The following is a 22,099-nucleotide window of genomic DNA, read 5'->3' as shown; positions in this document are numbered from 1 at the left end:
TCGGTGATATAGGTGTAGTAGTATCTATTTTTCTTGATTCTCTATGGTCTGAAATGTCGATTACATGCGAAAGTTTCTGTATCCGGTTCAAAAGGGATTCTCATTGTTGACCATTAAAATGATGTTTTTGCTTATCGGCAAGATGAATGTAGAACTTTATAAATATAACAAAGATATTTGTTCTTCTAAGCTGGATTTATTGTTCTCGACCTTAAGTTTTATCATCATCTCGTTCTGTCTTTAGTCCTTGAGAAACAGTATGAACGATATATTTGTAGTCCAGCCCTCACATTTACCTACCAGAGTAAGTTAAAGAAAGAAACTAACTTGTAATAATGACAGATGGATAATAATTATCACTTTATGAAAGAATGGTCGTACAACCTGATGAGCGACCTTTGCTGATCTCTCTGTGAGATCACAAAAATTCAATATAGCTTTCCCTAAAAATATCTAACACATCCCAAAAAGACCAAACACATAATAGGATAAAGAGTACACAAAATCCCCCACCCCACCCTCCCCAAAAAACTGTCTTTCTTTACCAATACAACCAATCCAAAAGAAGAGACGCAACACATTGTATAGTACACACCTTTCTTCAACCAATAAGAGACTCCATCTTCATCAACCCTAACCACACGGTTTCACAAGGTTCTAGAGATGATCTCTTCTGCTAAAAATTCACAAAATCTGCTTCTGCATTTGTATAACCTCGAAGCAAGCAACTATGCCAAATAATCATGAACGAGAATCTCTCACAAAAATGACACCATCTGTGTATCAGACTGTGACTTTGATCCAAAGCTGATCATAGAGTACGAACAAGAGTAGGAACAGGAGTAGAAGCAGCTTCTGCTAACTTCTTTTGCTTCTCCTTCTCGATCTCCACTCTTCTCAGCTCCGCATGCTGTGCTATTCCGTTTGCAATCGCCTGGTAAGTGAAGTCCAGTGACTGGTTAAGGTTCTGGAACCTCTGCGCATCTGATGCCTGCATAACTGTATAATAGGCAAGGACATGATTATTAAGCACTAGAGAAAATGAAGCTCCATATAGTATTTTATATAGATTTTCTTGTATTTTACGTGGTCAAAAACGGTAATCAGAGGATTTTATATAGTGGTACCTCTGATTGCATCGACAAAGAATACAAAGGCATCCACCTCATCGATGGGTGACTGAAACTCGTCCTCATCACTAAAGTCATCATCAGAATCATCGTCATCATCATCATCATAGTGGAAGGCCTTTGCCTATGAAACAAATAAACAAATTGGGAAACAGTCAAAGCCAGCAAAAAAAAAAAAAAAAAAAAAAACCATGCTTCGCAGAAGTATGTAAACACTTGACAAACCTGTGCAGCTAACTTCTGCAGTTTAGCACTTTGTGCTTCATCTCCATCCTCTATATCATCCATCCCCATCTCTCCATCAGACCCATCATCATCATCATCGTCATCGTCACTCTGGAGTCCATTCATTTCATCCTCATAATCTACTTCTGCCTCCTTAGCTGCTTCTGCGAGGGAAATTGGAAAGCGGATATATGTAAACATTACCATGCCAATTCAAGAGAAAATGGATCATGAGCATGACATACCAGCTAGCTGATTCTTATATGCAACTAGAAGATCAAGTGTTGCCCTGAAAACACGCTGCAGCGCTTCATCGGGTAATTGACCCCCCGGTAGAGCAAGTAATGAAGTCAAACCCAAGCAGCAAACCTTTTTATCATGTTCCCTGGTACCAAGAGAGTAACCCCTATATCAGCTAATCAAAGCGAACAATAGAATTTCCAACCATTACGCTTATAAGCTAACATGAACAAGATGTGGCATAACAAAAAGCATCAACAGTACCTTTTGAAGTTTGCTGGTAGGCCACTTTTTCTCTTTTGCTGCAACATCTGGAACCAAAGGTCAAAGACTTTGGAAGCAAGTCCCGTGTTATGCAATACACCAAGCGTCAAACCTGGATTGTAGTAAAGCATATTTGCCACCTGCGAACAGAAATCAAGATATTTTTTTTGAGAACTTCATGGTATATAATGCTGGTGCTGTTGCTATTAAAAAAACTTGGAAATCTCAACCCATCATTGTAATCATCACACAACAACAGACTAAACCGGTAAGTAGAAATCAATCAGTGTCAGGTCAACAAATCCTCCCATAGTTCTTACCACTTGTATAAGAAGAGATTTTACATACGAAGTCTCAGCCCGTTGTAACCGGTCAACAGTAAGACGCAGATATGGTTCAACCCACTGATCCACCTGCCCTTTGCAATTCTGGAAAACAACTTCAATAAGCTTTGGAGCAGACTCAATTTCACTGTCTTCAATGTTTCTGTCGGTCATAAGCTGTAGAAGCGGAAATGTGAGACATATATTAGCTATGCTTGTGCGGAAAAACTTGAGAGATGCTTTATATATGTTACAGCAGCAAAAAATGTCATGTAATACTGAATGTAATATATATTATTCCTTGTGGTTTCACAATAAACAAGAGGCCAACATCTTTTTACCACAATAGGCATGTAAAATGAACTCGAAAATTTTGTTAAAACGATAAAGGAAGATTCTATGTTACATGATATCTGCAAGAATTCCATAACCTTACAGTTCCTTACAACAATCAACAAGCACAGACATCTAACTAGCACTATCAGAAGATATACTCACAGTTGAAAGAACGTTATACAGACTTTGCTGATAGTCGGGCTCCTTGCAAGTGAGAAAATGAGCCGTTCCCCTTGATATAAAGTTGTCCATTGGAACCAAAATATCTAAATTTTCAACGAGTAACGTAAGTGAACATAAGTGAAAAAAAAATGAATGACGTGAGATGCTACAGTGATGGAGTCTGCTATAAAATCCAGAGTCTAGGCAAATTGGGAGACTGTAGAAAAGAAACCAGATGTTTGAGAAGCCATACTTGGAAAGAAATCGATTGCCCAATCAACCAATGCTTCCACCATTAAAGGCCAGAGACTCCATATATCCAAGGAAATGCTAGGTGAATAAAAGGTCATGTATGATGCAATCTCCAAAACTTCTTCAAATACCTCTGCCATAGCAAATAGGATGAGAATATAAAAGCTTCAGTGTCAATTATTAAATAGCTAGAAAAGGAAATTAATAAACTTAAGATCATGATGCTACAACACAACAAAAGGCTGACAGAAAAAAAAAATGGATTATCCAATTCCGAAAAAAATCAAACTAATGTAATGGACCCAAATGGCGCTACCAAATCAGTCCAAAAGTACATCCTCTGGACACAACAACCTTAATCATGCTTGGAGTCTACAAACTATAGCCCAAAACTATATGAGAAACTCAAGATGTCTTTCTAGACATCAGTTTACCTTGGCCATCAGTGGTCAACATTTTCTGCATTATTGGAAGTATAGTTGGTTCTATCTCAACGAACAGCTGCGGGAGACTGCTAACAGATTCAAGGATTGTACTTATGGCACGCAAACAGCCAACTGCAGCTAAAGCTCCCATGTCATCAGAGTCTTCATTGGCTTCTGACGTGTTTAGACATCTCCAAAATGCAGCCGCCTGAACAAAAGCAAAGGCAGAAATACATATTTATTGCCAAGTTTGAGTATTCAAGAAAACTAGACTCAAAGAACCAATTTTCTTACCAGATTTTGACATAATCCAAAAGCAAAAGGAGCCATCTCTTCGCCAAACTTATCTACGATGGTCTCCAAAGTAAAAACAAGGTCCTCATTCTCTACCTCATTCATGAGTTTGAAAAATTCTGATGGAAGCAGGAACACAATAAGTTTGAAGCGTTAGTTTACTTCCAACAATACTGACCATCTAGTATTCATAAAGAAGGGTAACCTACCATCAAGTAACTGAGGGAGGATTGGACGTATCTCATTTAAATCTACATTTGACCAGAACATTTTAATTAGCCACCACACAAACCCAGCACACAATCAAGAAGCCAACACACACAGATAAACAAGTGCAAACACATTCACGCATATACAAATGTGTAGGAGAAAATCACACACCCTTGCACGCCTCAACAAATGAACGCAATGCAAAAACTGAATCAACACGAACAGGGAGGTCAGGATCACGCAGTCCCGAAACAACATTGTGCAATGCTTTACGAAAGTTGTTCTGATCGGAGAAATTAATATGTGCATATTGCCCAGCTACCCAAGCGGCCTACATCCAAAAAATACAACCGTCAAACAGATCAAAGGGGATCACAAAGAATATGACATCTAATACTAAACTATCGACAGCATTGCAGCAGTCAACTAAGCAATGATGCTAAGAGTTCTAGAATAAATTGAAGTACAACAGACTTCGTGGAAATGCAAAACATAATCCTCATTCCAGTAAGCTGGTAACAATGGATTACTGAGATATCCACAACACAGTTTAAAGCCAAAAATACCTTTGCTCTAAGATGTCCAACTGGACTACTGAAATCAGGAAAAATATGTTGCACCAACATACGCTCTAGTTCAGATTTATAGGGATCCGTTTGCTTCAATTTGTCACAAAGAGCTCCAACAGCAAGCATCGCACCATCTTTTTGGCGATAAGGCTTATGCTCTGCAGGAGCTTCATCATAACTACAAACAGCGGACAAACAAGTTGTCAATAAAACACAACTGATTGGAAAAGTTCCAAGTAAAAGAGCTCAAATGTAATACCTCGTGAAGATCCCAACGATAAACTGAACAAACTTCGGAAGGTTCTCTTTCCCACGTTTTCTAACTAACTCATTTACAAAATCCATGGACGCTGTTCGCGGACTGTACAAGTCTTCAATGATATCTACAGCACAACAAATAACATTACAAAAAATATATTGAATTAAGACTTTTTAAGATCATTATTATGTAGTACTTACTGTAACCTTTCCTCACATATTCATGTGGGTCTTCCACCCAAAGCTTCTGATCATTATCATTAAAGCACATTAGAGGGAAAACAATCTCAAAAAGCAGAACATCCAGCCGAGGCAGCAGCAACTTGTACATGCTATTCTTCGAAATGCTGCAGATACAATGAATTAGTTTCACGAATAAATAACTTTCCTTCGACGAGAAATACCACATATGTCAAATCTGTTAGAGAATGAGAATGTTATCTTGCATGTTTAAGATATATTAGCTTGTCATTAGAAATCACATCATGAATTTCAAACAATGTCAGAAAGTATATGCAGTAAGTTAATCAATCATGTAGGAGATCAAAGCTCCCAAAATTAAAAGACATTCAAAACTCATCAAGAATACACCTTTTGAAGAAGAGCAGGAAAACACAAATAGTGAATCCTACCTGACTACGGTTCTTATTATGTTCTCAATCATTACGGAGACACATAAAAACTAAGGAACTAAACACATAAATATCACCAATGGGGCATATACTTACATGTCTACACAGCAGTTGTTTATGCTGCAGTGGAGATGGTAAAAATATATCTTAACACATGATAAATGCAATTTTGAACCAAAAAAAAAAAAAAACACATGATAAATGCAATAGAGTAAAACTACAAAACATATAAACCTCTAAAAGTGTTCTAATTAATTTCAAGAACTGAAAGTTAAGTGACCAAAAAAAAAACTATATAATGTCAGAGAAAAGAGGATATTTAAGTTAGCCAAGTGGGGATACTGCATGTGTACATGAAGCTAATGTCTACAAGTGATTGTAACACAAACCTGTTGCTTAAGTACTGAAGGAGAAGATTGGTAACTCTGTCAGGAAGATAGCCTCCAACACGAATTGTATTCAAGAAATTTAGGTGGCCTTCCAAAATTCTGCCTGCATAATTCTTCTGAAACATTTGGGCAAAAGGTTTGTTTTCTGGACTTTGAAGTTTTGGATCTCCAAACCTATTAATGAGTGTTCAAGAAAATTCTATAAACCTTACAAGCGCATTTTCTTGTTAAGAAAATATTAACGTCAAAGACATACCGACTATAGAGCCTGTTTAATATGTGCACTGTCCACTTCTTGACCTTCCACCAGCCCCAAGATTTTCTAAGTTCCGGATCCATAGGCTGACCTTCAACTGGAACAGGACGCTCCGAAACACTCAAGAACAGAACCATCCAGGCATTAAAGACATTTAGATCAAATAATTGCCTTGGAAGCTCCAGCTGCCCACAGAGAACAGTAAAAAAATACACAAAACAGTTTAACTGGTTTGTATTGTGTTTTAAGGATATGCATATTATGTTACGAAGATAAAATGTGAAATTCCGCAGAGGCGCATGTAAATGATCTCTCTAGCAACTTACATATATGGATGACCAAAATATTTTGCATATCAACTTCATAAGTTCTGCTATCTCCAGAGAGGGATTAGGTATCTGTATAAGCCCATTAAAAATATTCAAAAGTTGAGGAAATGTCTCCTCCACAATGCGGGAAACCGGTGTCCTCTCCTCGTCTGACTTGAACCTACAAAATAAAATCATGAACCATCATCAGCGGGATGGACTACTTATGTGTAAACAATGAGATTGTCATCATGTAAAGAGCAACTTGCATTTCTAGCTGGAAGTCGTCAAAAACTTGACAGGACATCATGAATTGACAGAGCCATGAAAACCATTGTGTTCTAATAATATGTTTTAAACACTCTCATTTCTTCTGCCTAACACTTCTTTCTCTTCTCTTAATATTTTTCTACTCAGGAGCGGTTACCACCTAAATTTATTAGTCACTACTCAGTGTGATACATGCAAGACTCGAAATTGCGCTATTGCCACCACAGAGAATCATGAAGATATCTCAATAAAGCATATCAATAATTTCACTAACAAACCTTTGAATCACACACACAGACATAGGGATACGGAATGGAAAGTGGTGAACTTACTCATATTTCCTAGAGAGTATCCGCAACACAAACAAAGCCCCATAAATTTGTTGATTTTGCAAGTTGTATTTCACCCAATCCAGAAGACGTGGCCATTGTTCTGGGTAGTCAGCATAAATAATGGTCTTGAGACACTCTCCAAGTTGTGATCTGGATAAGAAAATTAGGGAAAGAAACAAAATTAATGTTGTTGTTGAAGCTTATAGAAGATGCTATTTGGGACCAAGGTAATGAGAGAAAATGCTAACTTCAGATAAAAAAAAACAACCGCTATCTGCGGTTTTTTAATATCTAGCAACTAAGGATAATGCAGAGACACATTCAAAGATGCATATATAAAAGAAGAGGATTAGCAGCTTGAAGACAATCTATCAGACAAGATGATGAGCAATTTGTAGGCATGATTAGCCATACATGTTACAAATATTTTCATAAAATCGATTAATATCAGAGCTCAGGCAGCCAAATGACTTGAATTATAATTCCAAAAGCTATCTGGCAAATTTACCTGAGTAAGGTTGGAACTTGGGTGACATAGACAAGAATATTGTCCCTCACCAATTCTTTGTCACTCTGCAATATCTGCTGCTGCTCTCCTGCACCATCAAATATGCAAATTAATCTAAGATCTTCCAAAAGTCAAGCCGGGACAAGATAATTACAGTACAAATTATTACTATTACCAGGATCCTCAGGTGACCAGTTCTTAGCAATTAAATGTTTGAACTGAATACTAGCAATTTGACGCACTGCCATGTCACAATTTGCATCCACGGCTATCTGCAATAACCTCACCAAATGCTGAGGCATGTGCTGCAACTGCAAGACAAAAGAATAACGAGAAACGAAGGCATCAGAAACTGCAGAACTTTAATTGATTCATTAGAAATAGTAAACCCCAACAAATCTGACTATAGGGGATTAACGATTTGTTCAAAAAGAATGGGAATCTTTGAACTATCTTCAGTAAAACCAAAAAGTGAGCTTATAAGGAATATTTATACATGAACTCAGCTCAAACTTCAAGATAATACTAACAGAAGAATCTCCTACATTTGAGACCAGTCAAAACTCGCGACTCAGCAACCGTGTAAATACATCGAAAGAGAAATTGAAGTGAAAACTGAGAAACCTGATTGAGTTGCTGCTCAGAAGCTTTACGCTCATCGGGAATAGAGCTGAGCGCGGCGGTTCGGAGGATCAAAGCGAGGCTAGGCAGATCCATCCTCCGTGGAGTTTGAAAATCGGGACACTAGACAGAGTAAAGCTTGATGACGATCAGAGGCAGTGGTGGATTCGATTTGAAATTCCCGACCAAGACTTCAAGAAGGAGCTGAATTGAGTAGAGGAGATTTCTCAGAAGAACATGATAGGGTTTTAGAGCGAGCGACAAGAATGGCGGAGAAGAAGGAGGAGAAGAAGATTTGATGATAGTTGGCGAGAGTGGAGGAGAGGGACAAATAGAGCTGGACGATATAGAGTATTTAAATCCCTAGGGTTGTTTAACTAACCACCCAATTTTCATTTTTATTTTGATTGACCCGGGTCTTCTTTAGCCGGTTTAAGCCGAACCGGCTCTTCTCTTACAAAAGTTTTAGATGAATTTGAGGAAAATTATATTTTTGGACACATTATGTGTCTGAAAATGTGATTTTTCCCTTCTTTTTTTTTGATGAATATTAGTTAAAAACTAACAAAGACATTAGAAAGTTTTTTTTTTCCTTTTAATCAAGTATGTATATTTTTATTTGTTCTTGTCCTATATATGTGTGTCCAAATAAGAAAATCATTGATTGAAAGTATGGTTGGTATTTTGAAGAAATTTTAAAATTGTTCATTCCGTAATATTTGTCCAAGTATGTATTGGCGTAATCATGTAAGCAATGATGAATCCCAATGTTAGATGACATCAAAGAATTGTGTGACGACCATAGTCCATATATAATATTCTTTTGTTTTTTCACTTCGACATGTTATTCTACAATCATAATGTGTTTTGTGTAAAATTTTGGGTATCCAGAAAAAGCCAACCAACGAATGTGATATGTGCATACTTTGACAATAAAGTTTATCATAGAAGTCTATGATAAACTGCCAATCTGCTCCAAGTATCAAAGTTCTATCCGAGAAGCCGCCAATCTGCCCCAAGTATCTAGGAAACGACATATTCTAATGCCTAATTGATGGGAATAACTTTGGAGGTACACGCCATCGCCTATCTTAAAGCTCATGCAAGCAAGTATTTTACCCTTATTTTTCTTAATATTTGTCTTTAGTTTGTTAAACATCCCTTTGTGAATCAATTTAGAGCATTAGTGAGCATTGTGTCCTAATGCATAAGAAATGCAACTACAATTCAACCATGATGGTTACGCCCTTATTCAACATATATGACACACTGCAGAAGTTATTGGGACGCACTAGAATTATCAACGGCATTTTCCATCTAGCAAAACCTTACTACAGTCGATCGCCTATTGTTCTATAGTTACAGTTACGTGAGATTACTCCTATGTCCTATCACACATATATTTGGTTATGAACCCAAATCAAGTAATTCCTATGAACAGTGCTGGTCCAAACATTTGTGAGGCCCTACACGAAAAATAAAATGAGGTCCAATATATTTATAAGTTTTAGGGCTAAAATTTTTTTTTTGACCTATTTTTAGTAAATTATACAAAAATAATGATATTTTGAATATTATTACATTCAAATTTAATTGTTTGGGGCTATTTTATTTATTTTTTTCGAAAAAGACTTTAGTTTCTACAAAATATTTTTATTTTATGGGTCTTTTTACCAAAAAAAAAAAAAAAAACTTTAGAAAAAAAAAAAATTGTGATGCTCCAAGCCATCGCTTGGGTGGCCTGTCCTGCGGGCCGGCCCTGCCTATGAATAGCCATTCAGTCCAAAATGAAGACAAGGGAAGATACTTGAATGTTTCTCTAGAAACTCAAACATGCGTTTAACATCACCCATGTATTTATTTCAACTTTTCTCACCTCAAAAACTGGATTAGACTTCCACTCGCGTCTGATTCAAAAATAAACTTGTATCCATCACAAAGATCCTTAATATATTATTTATCAATAAACTAGGCTTTTTAGGCTAAAATATATTTGTCTATAAAAGTTATGGACAATCCAAAACCAATTTAGTAGTACCAAGGGAGCAAATCATTGGAATTTTCTGATAAAACAAGTTTCTCCTTTGAGAAAATAGGTAGTAATATAGGCAGAATCCCAACTGAAAAATAGTTTTTTTGTGCAACTCCGTTAATTTATACCTTCATTCAAATTATAGTCTCTCTTGCCTTTTTTTTTTGCAATGGAATTTAATTTAGATTAACCAGAAAAATGTGTCTTATGCAACTCTATACAACAGACTAAAACCCAAAAAAATGTATGTATGACTGAAATAAAATAAAATTTCCATGTAATGAAAGATTACTCAAAAACTGGTAAACAACAATTATCTGAAACAAATATTATTATTGCTACAAGTGGTTTTTTTTTTACAATATATTTTTAATAATCAGATATTATTTTCTTTTGACTTAAAAAAAAAAAATCAGATATTATTTTCTATATATATACATACACTATGAATGTATGTATGTATGCGGGGATATAAAAGGAGACAGAGCATCAGATCTGAAAGACTTGTCATCATCTTAATAAACCCGGCGGGAAACGTAAAAAGGCTTTAGCTTCTCCCTCCAAAGGATCTGTTTTTCATTTTTTTTTTGTATCCCCTTTCTCTCCGATTCACCATTCTAAACCCTAATTTCTCTCATCCACGAAATACCCTAGCAATTTTTTTGGGGGTTTAGTGAAGGAAGGAGAGAGAGTGTGAGCAAAGGTGTCTCCTTTACGAAGCCCTTTGCTTTCTCCTTCCGAATAATCTCCATGGCTTGTGTTTCGAATGATACCCAGATCGAAATTGATGTTCACGACCTCGTGGATGCTCCAATTCGCTACGATTCTATTGAGAGTATGTACTCTGTTTCCTCGTCGGCATTGTGCTGTGTTAATGCCGTTGGTTCACACAGTCTGATGTCTAAGAAGGTTAAGGCCCAGAAGCTTCCGATGATTGAGCAATTTGAGGTTGAAGGTAGTGATGTGAGTGCTAGTCCCGATTGTTGTCGTTCGGATGATTACAAGTTGCGGATTCAGCGTCCTGAGATTGTTCGCGTCTACTATCGTCGCCGTAAGAGGCAGCAGCGGGAGGTTTTGTTAGATCAGGCGGTGGCTGTGAAGACTGAAAGCGTGGAGCTTGATGAAATTGATTGTTTTGAGGAGAATAAGAAAAGGAAGATTGGTAATTGCGTGTTGGTGAAATCGGGTATGGATTCTATTGGTTTAAGAAGGTGTAAGGATAACAATGCGTTCAGTGGAAATAAGCAAAATGGGTCGTCCCGAAGGAAGGGGTCTTCTAGCAAGAATCAGGACAAGGTGTCTTTGGCTTCTCGTTCAGCTAAGAAATGGGTCAGGTTAGGGTCTATCTATCACCTCTTTAACTGTTGAAATTCATGGACTTTGTAACTTGTGTGGTCTTTTCCGAGCTGTTGTTTTGCACTGATGATTTTCTTAGTTCATACTTTGAATGTGTTGACCTTTTATTGTTAGTGGGGCGACTCCTTTTTTCTGGGTCTTGTATGATGGAGTTTTGATGTGGCAGGTTGAGTTATGATGGTGCAGATCCTACAAGTTTCATAGGGCTGCAATGCAAGGTAAGTGTTTTAACTAGAGTCCACATTAAGCTATTGCATTCCACTTTTTTTGTGAAGGGTCATCTTAACAATTGATTGTCGTTTAACCCCTAGGTTTTTTGGCCACTGGACGCTCTTTGGTATGAAGGTTCTATCGTTGGATATAGTGCCGAGAGAAAGCGTCATACTGTAAGTAGTTCTCTACTTGAGTTCTGAGTTGGGTCATTTCGTGAGCTATGAAATATTTAAAAGCTTATTCCTCTAACCGTGGTTGAATTCTTCCTTAGGCTAAATATCGGGATGGATATGATGAGGATATAATTCTTGATCGTGAAATGATCAAATTTTTGGTGTCTCGTGAAGAGATGGAGCTGTTACATCTGAAGTTGTGTACTAGTGATGTAACTGTTGGTGGCCGTGATTACGATGAGATGGTTGTATTGGCAGCTACTCTGGAGGGATGTCAAGATTTTGAGACTGGTGACATTGTATGGGCAAAACTAGCTGGTTTGTACTAAACTGATTTCCGCTTTTATGCATAATTTTTTTAAAAATCCTCCTTATGCTATCAGCAAGTTGATGCTGTTGGAAGCATACACAAAAAGAAAACTACCTATTGACTTCCATAGAACTGCATTTGCTTTCCTATTTGGACAGGTCATGCCATGTGGCCAGCAGTTATTGTAGATGAATCTGTTATCGGAGAGCGGAAAGGTCTAAACAACAAGGTATCTGGAGGAGGATCACTCTTGGTCCAGTTTTTTGGCACTCATGATTTTGCTAGGTTAGTCAGCGTTATCTAAATATTTACATATCTAGTTTTGCTACTGAGTTGTTGAGATGAATGTTACACATTATCAAGCTGAAGTTAACATCCTTTGGTTTTATAGGATAAAAGAAAAGCAAGCAATCTCATTTATTAAAGGGCTTCTCTCGCCATCTCACTTGAAGTGCAAACAACCGCGGTTTGAAGAGGGCATGCAGGAAGCAAAAATGCAAGTCACTCTCGCTTTTCTTTGGCATTCTGCTTTCTTGATTTTCCAGTACATGTTGCGTTAACAATTAGACCAATCATGTCTTCCTGATGTTTCTTGAAACCTGGACATGTTGGCTGTCCTGAAATTTCTGTTATTTTGCCTCACCCAGGTATCTGAAGGAACATAGGCTTCCAGAAAGGATGAGTCAACTTCAAAAAGGAGCTGATGTTGATTCTGAAATCGCTAATAGTACAGAAGAGGGAAACTTGGGTGGTGATCTTTTTAATGATGGAGAAGTGTGGTTGAGACCAACAGAACATGTAGACTTCCTTCATACAATAGGGGATCTGCAAATAATAAATCTTGGTAAGGCTTTAAACTTACAAGTATGGTGTATAATCCTTCATTCAATGGTTGATTATTTCAGTTGGCTATAGATATGAACTCCATTGATCATGCATGGGCGTATGACTTGTCTTACAGGAAAGGTTGTGACAGACTCTCAGTTTTTCAAGGATGAGAATCATATTTGGCCTGAAGGGTATACGGCTATGAGAAAGTTCACATCACTAAAAGGTTATTTGTTAATCAGTTTTTGGCTTGTCCTTATAAATCAGTAATTTTCCATATTTGGTTGATTGAGATTAGTTCATCAATGTGATGTGGGTTGTTACTTTTGGTTTTAAGCAGATCATAGTGTGTCTGCTTTGTACAAGATGGAAGTGCTCAGAGATGCCGAGTCAAAGACTCGCCCTCTGTTTAGAGTGACTGCAGATAGTGGAGAGCAGGTGATTTAAACATATCTAATTTAATGTATCTGTTTTATTGAAGTTGCCAGGTCAAGAGTGTATCTCTGGCTAACATCGGTAATTAATTTTTTGGCAGTTCAAAGGGTTTACTCCATCGGCCTGCTGGAATAAGATATATAACAGGATAAGAAAGGTCCAGAATTCTACTGATGATCCTAATGTTTTGGGGGAGGAACTAAATGGATCTGGTACAGATATGTTTGGTCTTTCCAACCCGGAAGTCATTAAACTTGTACAGGTATCTTGTCGTTGCATGTAAAACTTGTTTGTAGTGGTGTGCATGTGTTTTCATGATAATCTGCTTGCACATGCATTTCAGTCTCATAAGTCATAAGAATCATATAATTGTCTGGACACTGAAAATTTTGTGGTGCTGACTTCTGTTTTGTCTCTAAAACGTATAAGTGGATTTAATGCACAAAACCAAGTTTTCTTCTAAGATCTTCAAGATGTGCACTAAATATTTCTATGCAGCTCTTTGCTAATTGGTTTGTGGGTAATCTAAGTCGCTATTTTTGGTCCAAAAGCATATTAGAATCACATATTCATCAATGAGTCAGCACTTACTTCACCTACGAAATAATCATTTCTGTCTAGTGAGTAAGACTTCTTTTCTTTAATTGTCACGGTTGCTTTCTCTTCTGTGGTTAAACTGTAAGAATTACGTTAAAAGCTCTTAATTGAAGCCAGCTTCACAAGTATTTACAGAGTTTTTAAGGATAAAATATGTGGACTGATTGTAAGAAAACTTGTGCTCTTAGTGAAACTAAAGAGTTTTTCTTTTTCTGCAGTCTTATAGCAAACCACGTTTTGTAGAACATATCACTTTTTTTTTTTTTTTTCATGAGGAAGATACCTATCAAGATGGTTGCTAGATTTTGCAAACTGTTATGATTAATTCTCTTTATACTGCTTGGTGCATGTTCCCTGTTTTATACCATTACATTATTGTTTAGCTTCTAGTGACTACACTTAATACATGTTTCACCCTTATAAACCAATCTACCTAGCAGGATTTATCAAAATCCAGACCATCGTCCGATGTTTCCATGTGCAAATATAGTTTGGGAAGGCATCAAAGTCAGGCTACTGGTTATCGACCTGTCCGTGTTGACTGGAAAGATCTCGATAAGTGCAATGTCTGTTACATGGATGAGGTAAAGGGTACATTTTTTTTGTTTCTCATGAGATGTCAAACTTTTGCTCTTTAATAAGTTAGTTCTGATTTATATATTTTTTTCCTGCAGGAGTATGAGAACAATTTGTTCCTGCAGTGTGATAAATGTAGAATGATGGTATTGCTCATGCTCGAGCTTTTTTAGATATCGTATATCTCTTAGATGTATACTCTATAGTACCTTATGTTCTTTCTTTCTCTTGGGTATGACTTAATTTGAAATTTCTGGTCCACTTTTTTAGGTCCATGCTAAATGCTATGGAGAGCTAGAACCCTGTGATGGTGCTTTGTGGTTATGCAACTTATGTCGTCCTGGCGCTCCTGATATACCTCCACGGTGTTGTCTTTGTCCTTTAGTAGGTAATTTGACCGTACCATTTGGTGTATGGAGTCTTTATGTGGTTTCATTAGTGAATAATTGAAACTTCTTTTAGGTGGTGCTATGAAGCAGACAACTGATGGGCGCTGGGCTCATCTTGCTTGTGCTATATGGATCCCAGGTTCAATCTTAATGATTTGTTGTTCTGTATAAGTCTTTCTACTGAAGAATAGGAGGCCGTATTATTTTCCTGTTTACAAATTAACACTTGTTATTTCATCCAGAAACATGTTTATCTGATGTCAAGAAAATGGAACCGATTGATGGGGTGAATAAAGTCAGTAAGGTACGTATTCATTTTCTTTTTCGGTTTCCTTTACCTTGGTACTGTGGCCTTTTCAAAACTCTTATCCCTCTTCCTCTTTTTCCTTACTCTTAAAACTAGGATCGCTGGAAATTAATGTGCACCATCTGCGGGGTATCTTATGGAGCTTGTATCCAAGTAAGATTTCGTTCTTTGCTAAGAGAAACTGAATCATTCTTATGCATTGTGTTCTATTCAAATAGAACAGTAATCTAGTTGAAATTGCCTGATGAAAATGCTGCCAATATTACTGGCTTTTTCAGTAGAAAAATGTAGCATAATTTTCTGATCATTCCTGTAAACCCTTTTGGACTTTCTATTGCTTCCGAAGTTGGGGACTTTTACAGAAATATCAACTTATTGGATTTTTTCGAGAAATGATATGCATATTCAAAGTCCACTTGACAGTAATGTGGAATCTATGAGTCTTTCAGCGGATATATTAGAACTTAAATATTGTTTTTTTTTTTTCTGTCAACTGTTTGAGATTTAAGTCCCATGCAGTTTCCTTATTGATCTAGATTTTTGAAATTGTGCCCTGTAATATCTGCTGAAGTTACAGTTATCTGTGTCAATTATCTCGTGCCTGTTCTGAATAATGGAATGTCGCTACATATATTATTTAAACGGCTGTGCATCTGTGCATGCCATTTTGACAGTCAAAGGCCATCAAGAGTTGATATATATATATATATATATATATATATATATATATATAATTTTTTTTTATATATATATAATTTTTTTTTTTTTAAATGACTCTCTTTTCAGTGTTCGAACAATTCTTGTCGTGTGGCATATCATCCTCTCTGCGCGCGAGCTGCTGGTCTCTGTGTTGAGGTAGTTTCCATATCTTACAGGGAATCAGAAATTTTGCTTTCGCACTTACACAAATGTACTCAAACACAGCAAATCCACAGAAGAGATGTTTCTAACTGATTATGGCTTTCCTGACTGTCCATGTAGCTTGAGAATGAGGATAGACTTTTTCTTCAGTCAGTGGAGGATGAAGAAGCAGATCAGTGTATCCGCATGCTTTCATTCTGCAAGAGGCATCGACAAACATCGACTGCCTGCCTAGGATCAGAAAACAGGATCAAATCCGTTACTCAGAAAACTTCCGAGTATCTCCCACCACCTAATCCATCTGGCTCTGCTCGGACTGGTAATGTAGCTACTGCGTTGATCTGTGGATGCTAGGCTTAAAATTTAGATTTACACCACACTTTTGGGATAGGATTATTTCATCATTATTCTTTTACCTCGCATATGGCCATGTGTGTTTTGTTCTCTTTCATGTTCTTACATATCCTCTTAAGATAGTAGTTTCTAATTTTCTATTCAAACATTTTTTATATTTGATACAAAGTTCTAGTCTTATGCATTTTTTGTTTTCATTCTTTTCTACTTTTATTCGTTTTTGCATACTATGGGTCAGTATAGATGATAATTTCGACATAATTTCCTCTATTGTTGCAGAGCCTTATAATTGCTTTGGCAGAAGAGGGCGGAAGGAACCTGAAGCTCTTGCTGCTGCTTCTTCAAAACGGTTATTTGTTGAGAATCAGCCATATGTTATTGGTGGTTATTCTAAAATTGAGTTTTCAACTTATGAATGCATTCACGGATCCAAGGTGTCACAGATGAATACTCCAAGCAACATTCTTTCTATGGCTGAGAAATATAGATACATGAAGGAAACATACAGGAAGAGACTGGCATTTGGTAAGCATTCTTACTTCTTTAATTTCTGTAAGATAAAATAGTTTGTAGGATTCCTTTCAGAATGATCTAGTCACAATCCTAAGCTTCTTTCAGAAAGATCTTCTAGAAGTTCGTTCTTTTTTTCTGTTTTCAGGGAAATCAGGAATTCATGGTTTTGGCATATTCGCAAAACTTCCGCACAAGGCCGGAGATATGGTGAGCATACCTGGAACTGGACATTTCTTCATCTTTGGAAAGTGTCGCTCATGAAACATTTTATGATTCCTGTGCAGATGATTGAATACACCGGAGAACTTGTTAGACCGTCTATAGCTGACAAAAGAGAACGTCTTATCTACAATTCAATGGTGGTACGTATTTTTTACTTTACTAACTTCTACATTTTGGTTCTAGACGTAAAATTCAATAACCAGTAATGGAACAATCAGTCGGATTAACCTGTACCTTCATAATCTAAAACAGTAATTTTTATGTATTTTCCTTACCTTTTGTTTTCTTCTTCTTCGAGCAATATTCTTTCATAACATTCCCTTAATAGTATAAATCTTGGATGCCGATGAATTAATCAATATCTGAGAAAAGGAAAATTTTCTTATGTGACAGGGTGCAGGGACTTACATGTTTAGAATTGATGATAAACGAGTCATAGATGCTACAAGGGCAGGAAGCATTGCCCACCTTATTAATCATTCCTGTGTGGTAATGACTATGATCCGTTAAACTTAGTTGGTTGTATTCAATTTGGTTAGCATCTGCAAAAAAAGGAGTAAGCATTTATTGCCTTCCACTTATGCAGCCCAATTGCTATTCAAGAGTCATCACTGTTAATGGAGAGGAGCACATTATCATTTTCGCAAAGAGGGATATCCCTATATGGGAAGAGCTGACCTATGACTATAGGTTTCATTTTTTTGCCCTTTAAATCATTTGAGATATTTTATAAATCATATGCTTCTACTGCCACTGATCTTGTAATTTACAGGTTCTTTTCAATCGGTGAGCGCCTTTCATGTTCATGTGGGTTCCAAGGGTGTCGAGGTGTTGTGAATGATACAGAAGCAGAAGCACAACAGTCGAAAATATGTGTTCCTCGTTGTGAACTAATAGACTGGACCGAATAATAGGCTGACTAAAACTATAGAGGTAGTAACAATCATCCCTTTATAATGTTGTAGCTCTTTACACTGAGAGCATATGTTATTGTTTAGCTTTGCAACACTCGATTTTTTTTGTACAGAGAGACTAATTAGTGAGTAGTTGAACTACACTGATCATAGTGACTCTTTTTGTAAAGCCATTATAATTCCAGGCTTGTACTTAAACTTGAGTCCTTTCCCAAAAAGAGATATTTCACCAGTGACCAACTCGGATATAAAAATAACATAATCTTCGTCTTAAGGTTCCAACTGCTTCAGATTTGGAACCGCAGTCTCCCAAAGACATCTGCAGTGCCAACTGTGGTTTGGTTTGTCCAATTTAACAAGCTTGCCGGCTTTTATATATAACCCTTAACATTACTATTGTTGGTTGTTACTAGTGTTTTTGTGTGATTAAATCGTTTAACCGGAAATCAAAAAGCCAACCTGATTTAGTTTCACTGTCGCTGGAGGGGCAATAGTGTAAATAAAATATTAGAAAATTCAAAAGATTTCTTCCGATATTCGTTTCCCGCCGACTTGGGGATTTTCAAAAGATACCTAGAAAAGAAAGAGTAAGAGATGGGTGATGGGCTTGATATCACAGTTGGAAGATGGACATTTCTACCTTGAATACCTTTCAGCTTGTGTAAAGATTGATTTGTCCAAAGCAATATGCTTATTTGGTACTAGTACCATTGACAATCTGGAGTTATATAGGGACAGCCAAAAAATTGCATTATGACTACTTTTCTATGACAATCAGTACAAGATGACCACAGGAATTTTCTCAGAGAATACTATCATTTTGGCACAAGGTGAAATGCACAATGGTATCTTTCAGGTAAACTAGAATATCCTTCAGTGTGCATTCATAGGAACTACGATTTTTAATCGATTGTTGTTCATCTTGATTTATTAAGATGTTAGAGTTAGGTGGGAATATAGAACTAAGTCGTGTGTATGGTCTCCTCTGTTACTAAAAATACGTACACAAGTCTCCCAAAACACTCTTGAATAGATTCAATATAATGGAATATACAAATGTATGTTCCCATCAGTGGAATGATGATGGCCTGTCACAAATATCAGAATTCAATTAGTGAACATATTTTGACTAACTCGTCCTCTTCTAAAGTCTTTTTTTTTCCCTCATATTTGGTAAAGGTGATTGCATGCGGATTTCCTCATTTAGAAGACAGGGATAAAACACTAAGTATACATTCTGAAAACTACTTCTTTGGAAGTGGCAGGCCAACTAAAGATGAGATGGTAATCCCTGAGTCGTCGTTTGTTTTTCTGGATTGAGAAAGTTGTAAATTTCCAGTCTGATGCCTTTTACATAAATAAGTCACAGCAGAAAATAAATAAATGTACTTTTTGCCTCTGATCACAGATTAGACTTGCAGACCTGGAAAGAAAAGCGGTGAACGACACATTTGTCATATGGCTGGAAGGTGAAGAGGTGAGCTGGAGTACTAACTACTGTATCTTTAGCTTCAATCTTTGTTATAATGCCTCCTTTTGGGCTTAAAGAGCATTACGGTTCTTGATGGTTTTGAAAGTGTGGAGATAGTGCCCACTTTGTGTGTTTTCATGGGAAACTTCTGTTCTCGCCCATGCAACTTATTGTTTGGTTCTTATACAAGTCTAAGGTTTAAGAGATCATTGTAGTTATAATCTCCTCAAATGTGATCGAGAATCTATTCTTATATGTATTCTTGAGGACATGCATCCATTTCATTTTCAGGAAGCAATTTGGTAAACTTGGGAGAATGATTGGAAACCGTCCTAGGCTAAAAAGCAAACAGTCGGTTTTTATTCATTCCAGGTCCTGATGACGCAGGTACAATCTCCATCACCATATAAATAAAGCCAGGGTCGCCATGAGGAAACATGCCTCATTATATCCGACACGTCCCTTGACAGTCTTGCCAAGATGCGGTTTACCAGAGTATTCAACCGAAGAGCTTCGAGAAGTTATTCCCAATGCGATATTTTCAAGCAATCCTTGCAGGTGAGTTATCTATTCTGCTTGTGAAGTACTCTCTATTGTTCATCATTATGGTTTTTAGTCATATGGAGAGTTCTAGTCTACAATCAGGAGATTGTGTTCTTCCGACAAGACCTTGTGGTACCGGATGATCCGTTCACGCTTGTTAAAACCTTCCTCAGAAGAAACTAATGACCCCTTTGAACACGTAAACACATCTCTCCTCTCAATAATTTCCCAACTATTGATTTTACAGTTTTCCGAATAATCTGAAACTTGTGAAATGTACATGTTGGTTCAGCTTGTCTCCAAATTAATTCATCAGAGCCATCTATGTCCTCTACCTCTCTTGTTTCAACCAATAATTTGGAACTATGATCACTGTCTACGACTATATCCAACTCCTTACACGGTACATTCTTAAATCTTCTTATTATAGATCCAATTCCACCAAGTTTGGAAACGCGAAACCCGCCTTAAAACAAGAAAGGATTGTTGTTGACTTGTTGATATTGTTTGGAATACATATAGTATTAGGTGACAAGAGTGACAAAAAGGTATGCAAATTTGGGGGAGCAACATGTTTTAATCCAGGCTCCTTTTCAACTGATAGCACCTTTGTAGCTTATCGGCCTTCCACTCAAGAAATCGAACTCTCTCCTCTGTGATTCTCCTTTCAGTCAAAAGCCATGAACTTCAAACATAACTACATGTCCTCTTTTTTGCTTCTCTGTTAAACGACTATATCACAATAAGCTCCCCTATACATTTGGTTGGTACGTTATTTGAGATGTATATTGATTTGCATGGAGGCTTATAGCTATATATGGTGGAACAAATTGAAATTTTAATGTAGAGTAAATTCAGATTTTAATAGTTTCAAACCTTTTCAACTTTTGACTTTTTCATCGGTCCTCCTTTTCCCTCGCCGTAAATACCAAGTCTCAAACCCAAAAACTCCTCTCTCTTGTCACTTAAAAGACTAGCTAGAGAGACATTTTTTTCTACAAACTGAAATGAGCAAATATCAAAATATCTAACATGTTCGAAATGTCTTCTTCCTCTGTATCGATCTCTATCTTGGCCGTGGTGGCCATGCAACTCTCTTTTATCCACAATGTTCTGTCCCTAAACCAGACCAATTCGTATCTGCAACACATATGCATCAACAGTGAAGGAACATACAAGCAGAAGAGTTCATACGAGAGCGAACTCAAAGATCATCTCGACATTATGTCTAACATTCTAGACTACGGTTTCGTCCACGGTGTAGGTGGTGCGGGTTCCAAGACCTACTACATCAAGGTCCTATGTCGGGGCGATGCCTCCGAATCCAAGTGCCGCTCTTGCCTCTATACCGCCTTCTCTGTGGTAACGTCATTTCAATATTATTGATTAGCCGTCACATATACTTACAAATAGAAATGGCATGCATACGCCAGTTTTAGTTATATCTTATCATTTCTTAGGAAATATGTCCGAACATAATTATATATATTGTAAATATGTGACAGATTCTTAGGAGATGTCCGAACAACAAAGGGAGAATAATATGGTACGATCGACAACTGTTTTCTCTACATTTCCGAGATATATACCTTTCAGAAGGTCGATTACAAGCACTATTTGTATTTGCACAATGCCAAAGATGTGAACGGCAATACAAAGTTGTTCAATAAGAACACAAGGGCTCTCCTATATAAGCTGAAGGAGAAAACAACTCGTAAAGAACAAGAGCCTTACACAAAAGACTACATGTATGCGACGGGGGAAGAAAGTCTCGGGACGATGAAATTGTACGGAATGATGCAGTGTACACAAGACTTATCGGTTAAAAATTGCAGTGTGTGTTTGGATTCGATTATTGCGAAGCTTCCCAGGTGTTGCAACGGTAAACAAGGAGGAAGAGTTTTGAATCCGAGTTGTACTTTTAGATATGAGCTTTACCCTTTTGTAAAAGCATAAAAGACCATTTCATGAGAGCTCCAAATATTTAGTTTTTGATGTTCG

General features: G+C 37.0%; 3 protein-coding genes across 3 annotated transcripts; 2 read left to right on the top strand and 1 right to left on the bottom strand.

Annotated features, from left to right (window-relative positions):
* Positions 1-585: 585 nt before the first annotated feature.
* LOC9317254 (importin beta-like SAD2) lies at positions 586-8,398 on the bottom strand. The gene is made up of 22 exons (XM_021027181.1): positions 8,008-8,398; positions 7,559-7,694; positions 7,384-7,471; positions 6,876-7,025; positions 6,292-6,454; positions 5,966-6,150; positions 5,710-5,883; positions 4,890-5,035; positions 4,690-4,813; positions 4,428-4,608; positions 4,033-4,192; positions 3,861-3,902; positions 3,652-3,770; positions 3,367-3,565; positions 2,934-3,065; positions 2,681-2,784; positions 2,180-2,359; positions 1,860-1,999; positions 1,601-1,740; positions 1,356-1,519; positions 1,128-1,254; positions 586-999 (listed from the first exon to the last, which is right to left on the bottom strand). The coding sequence occupies exons 1-22, from the start codon at positions 8,098-8,100 to the stop codon at positions 812-814; spliced, it is 3,135 nt and encodes a 1,044-aa protein (XP_020882840.1). The 5' UTR covers positions 8,101-8,398; the 3' UTR covers positions 586-811.
* Positions 8,399-10,497: 2,099 nt separating this feature from the next.
* On the top strand, positions 10,498-18,279 carry LOC9317253 (histone-lysine N-methyltransferase ATX1). Its single transcript, XM_002881140.2, has 24 exons — positions 10,498-11,370; positions 11,559-11,610; positions 11,704-11,778; positions 11,877-12,096; positions 12,247-12,373; positions 12,480-12,584; positions 12,736-12,932; positions 13,050-13,142; positions 13,257-13,354; positions 13,452-13,613; positions 14,389-14,532; positions 14,623-14,670; positions 14,795-14,912; positions 14,987-15,052; positions 15,156-15,217; positions 15,317-15,373; positions 16,007-16,075; positions 16,202-16,400; positions 16,715-16,960; positions 17,094-17,155; positions 17,233-17,310; positions 17,564-17,659; positions 17,757-17,860; positions 17,943-18,279. The coding sequence occupies exons 1-24, from the start codon at positions 10,787-10,789 to the stop codon at positions 18,079-18,081; spliced, it is 3,201 nt and encodes a 1,066-aa protein (XP_002881186.1). The 5' UTR covers positions 10,498-10,786; the 3' UTR covers positions 18,082-18,279.
* An 80-nt stretch (positions 18,280-18,359) lies between these two features.
* On the top strand, positions 18,360-22,094 carry LOC9315404 (putative cysteine-rich repeat secretory protein 10). The gene is given in 3 exon segments (XM_021029379.1): positions 18,360-21,460; positions 21,604-21,651; positions 21,653-22,094. Coding segments are annotated over 3 exon segments (780 nt in total). The 5' UTR covers positions 18,360-21,130; the 3' UTR covers positions 22,055-22,094.
* The last annotated feature ends 5 nt before the right edge of the window (positions 22,095-22,099 follow it).

The sequence above is a fragment of the Arabidopsis lyrata genome (assembly GCF_000004255.2).
Source record: "Arabidopsis lyrata subsp. lyrata unplaced genomic scaffold ARALYscaffold_4, whole genome shotgun sequence".
Classification (NCBI taxonomy): domain Eukaryota; kingdom Viridiplantae; phylum Streptophyta; class Magnoliopsida; order Brassicales; family Brassicaceae; genus Arabidopsis; species Arabidopsis lyrata.
The sequence above is the reverse complement of the archived record's forward strand: the minus strand, read 5'-3'. Positions and strand labels throughout refer to the sequence as shown.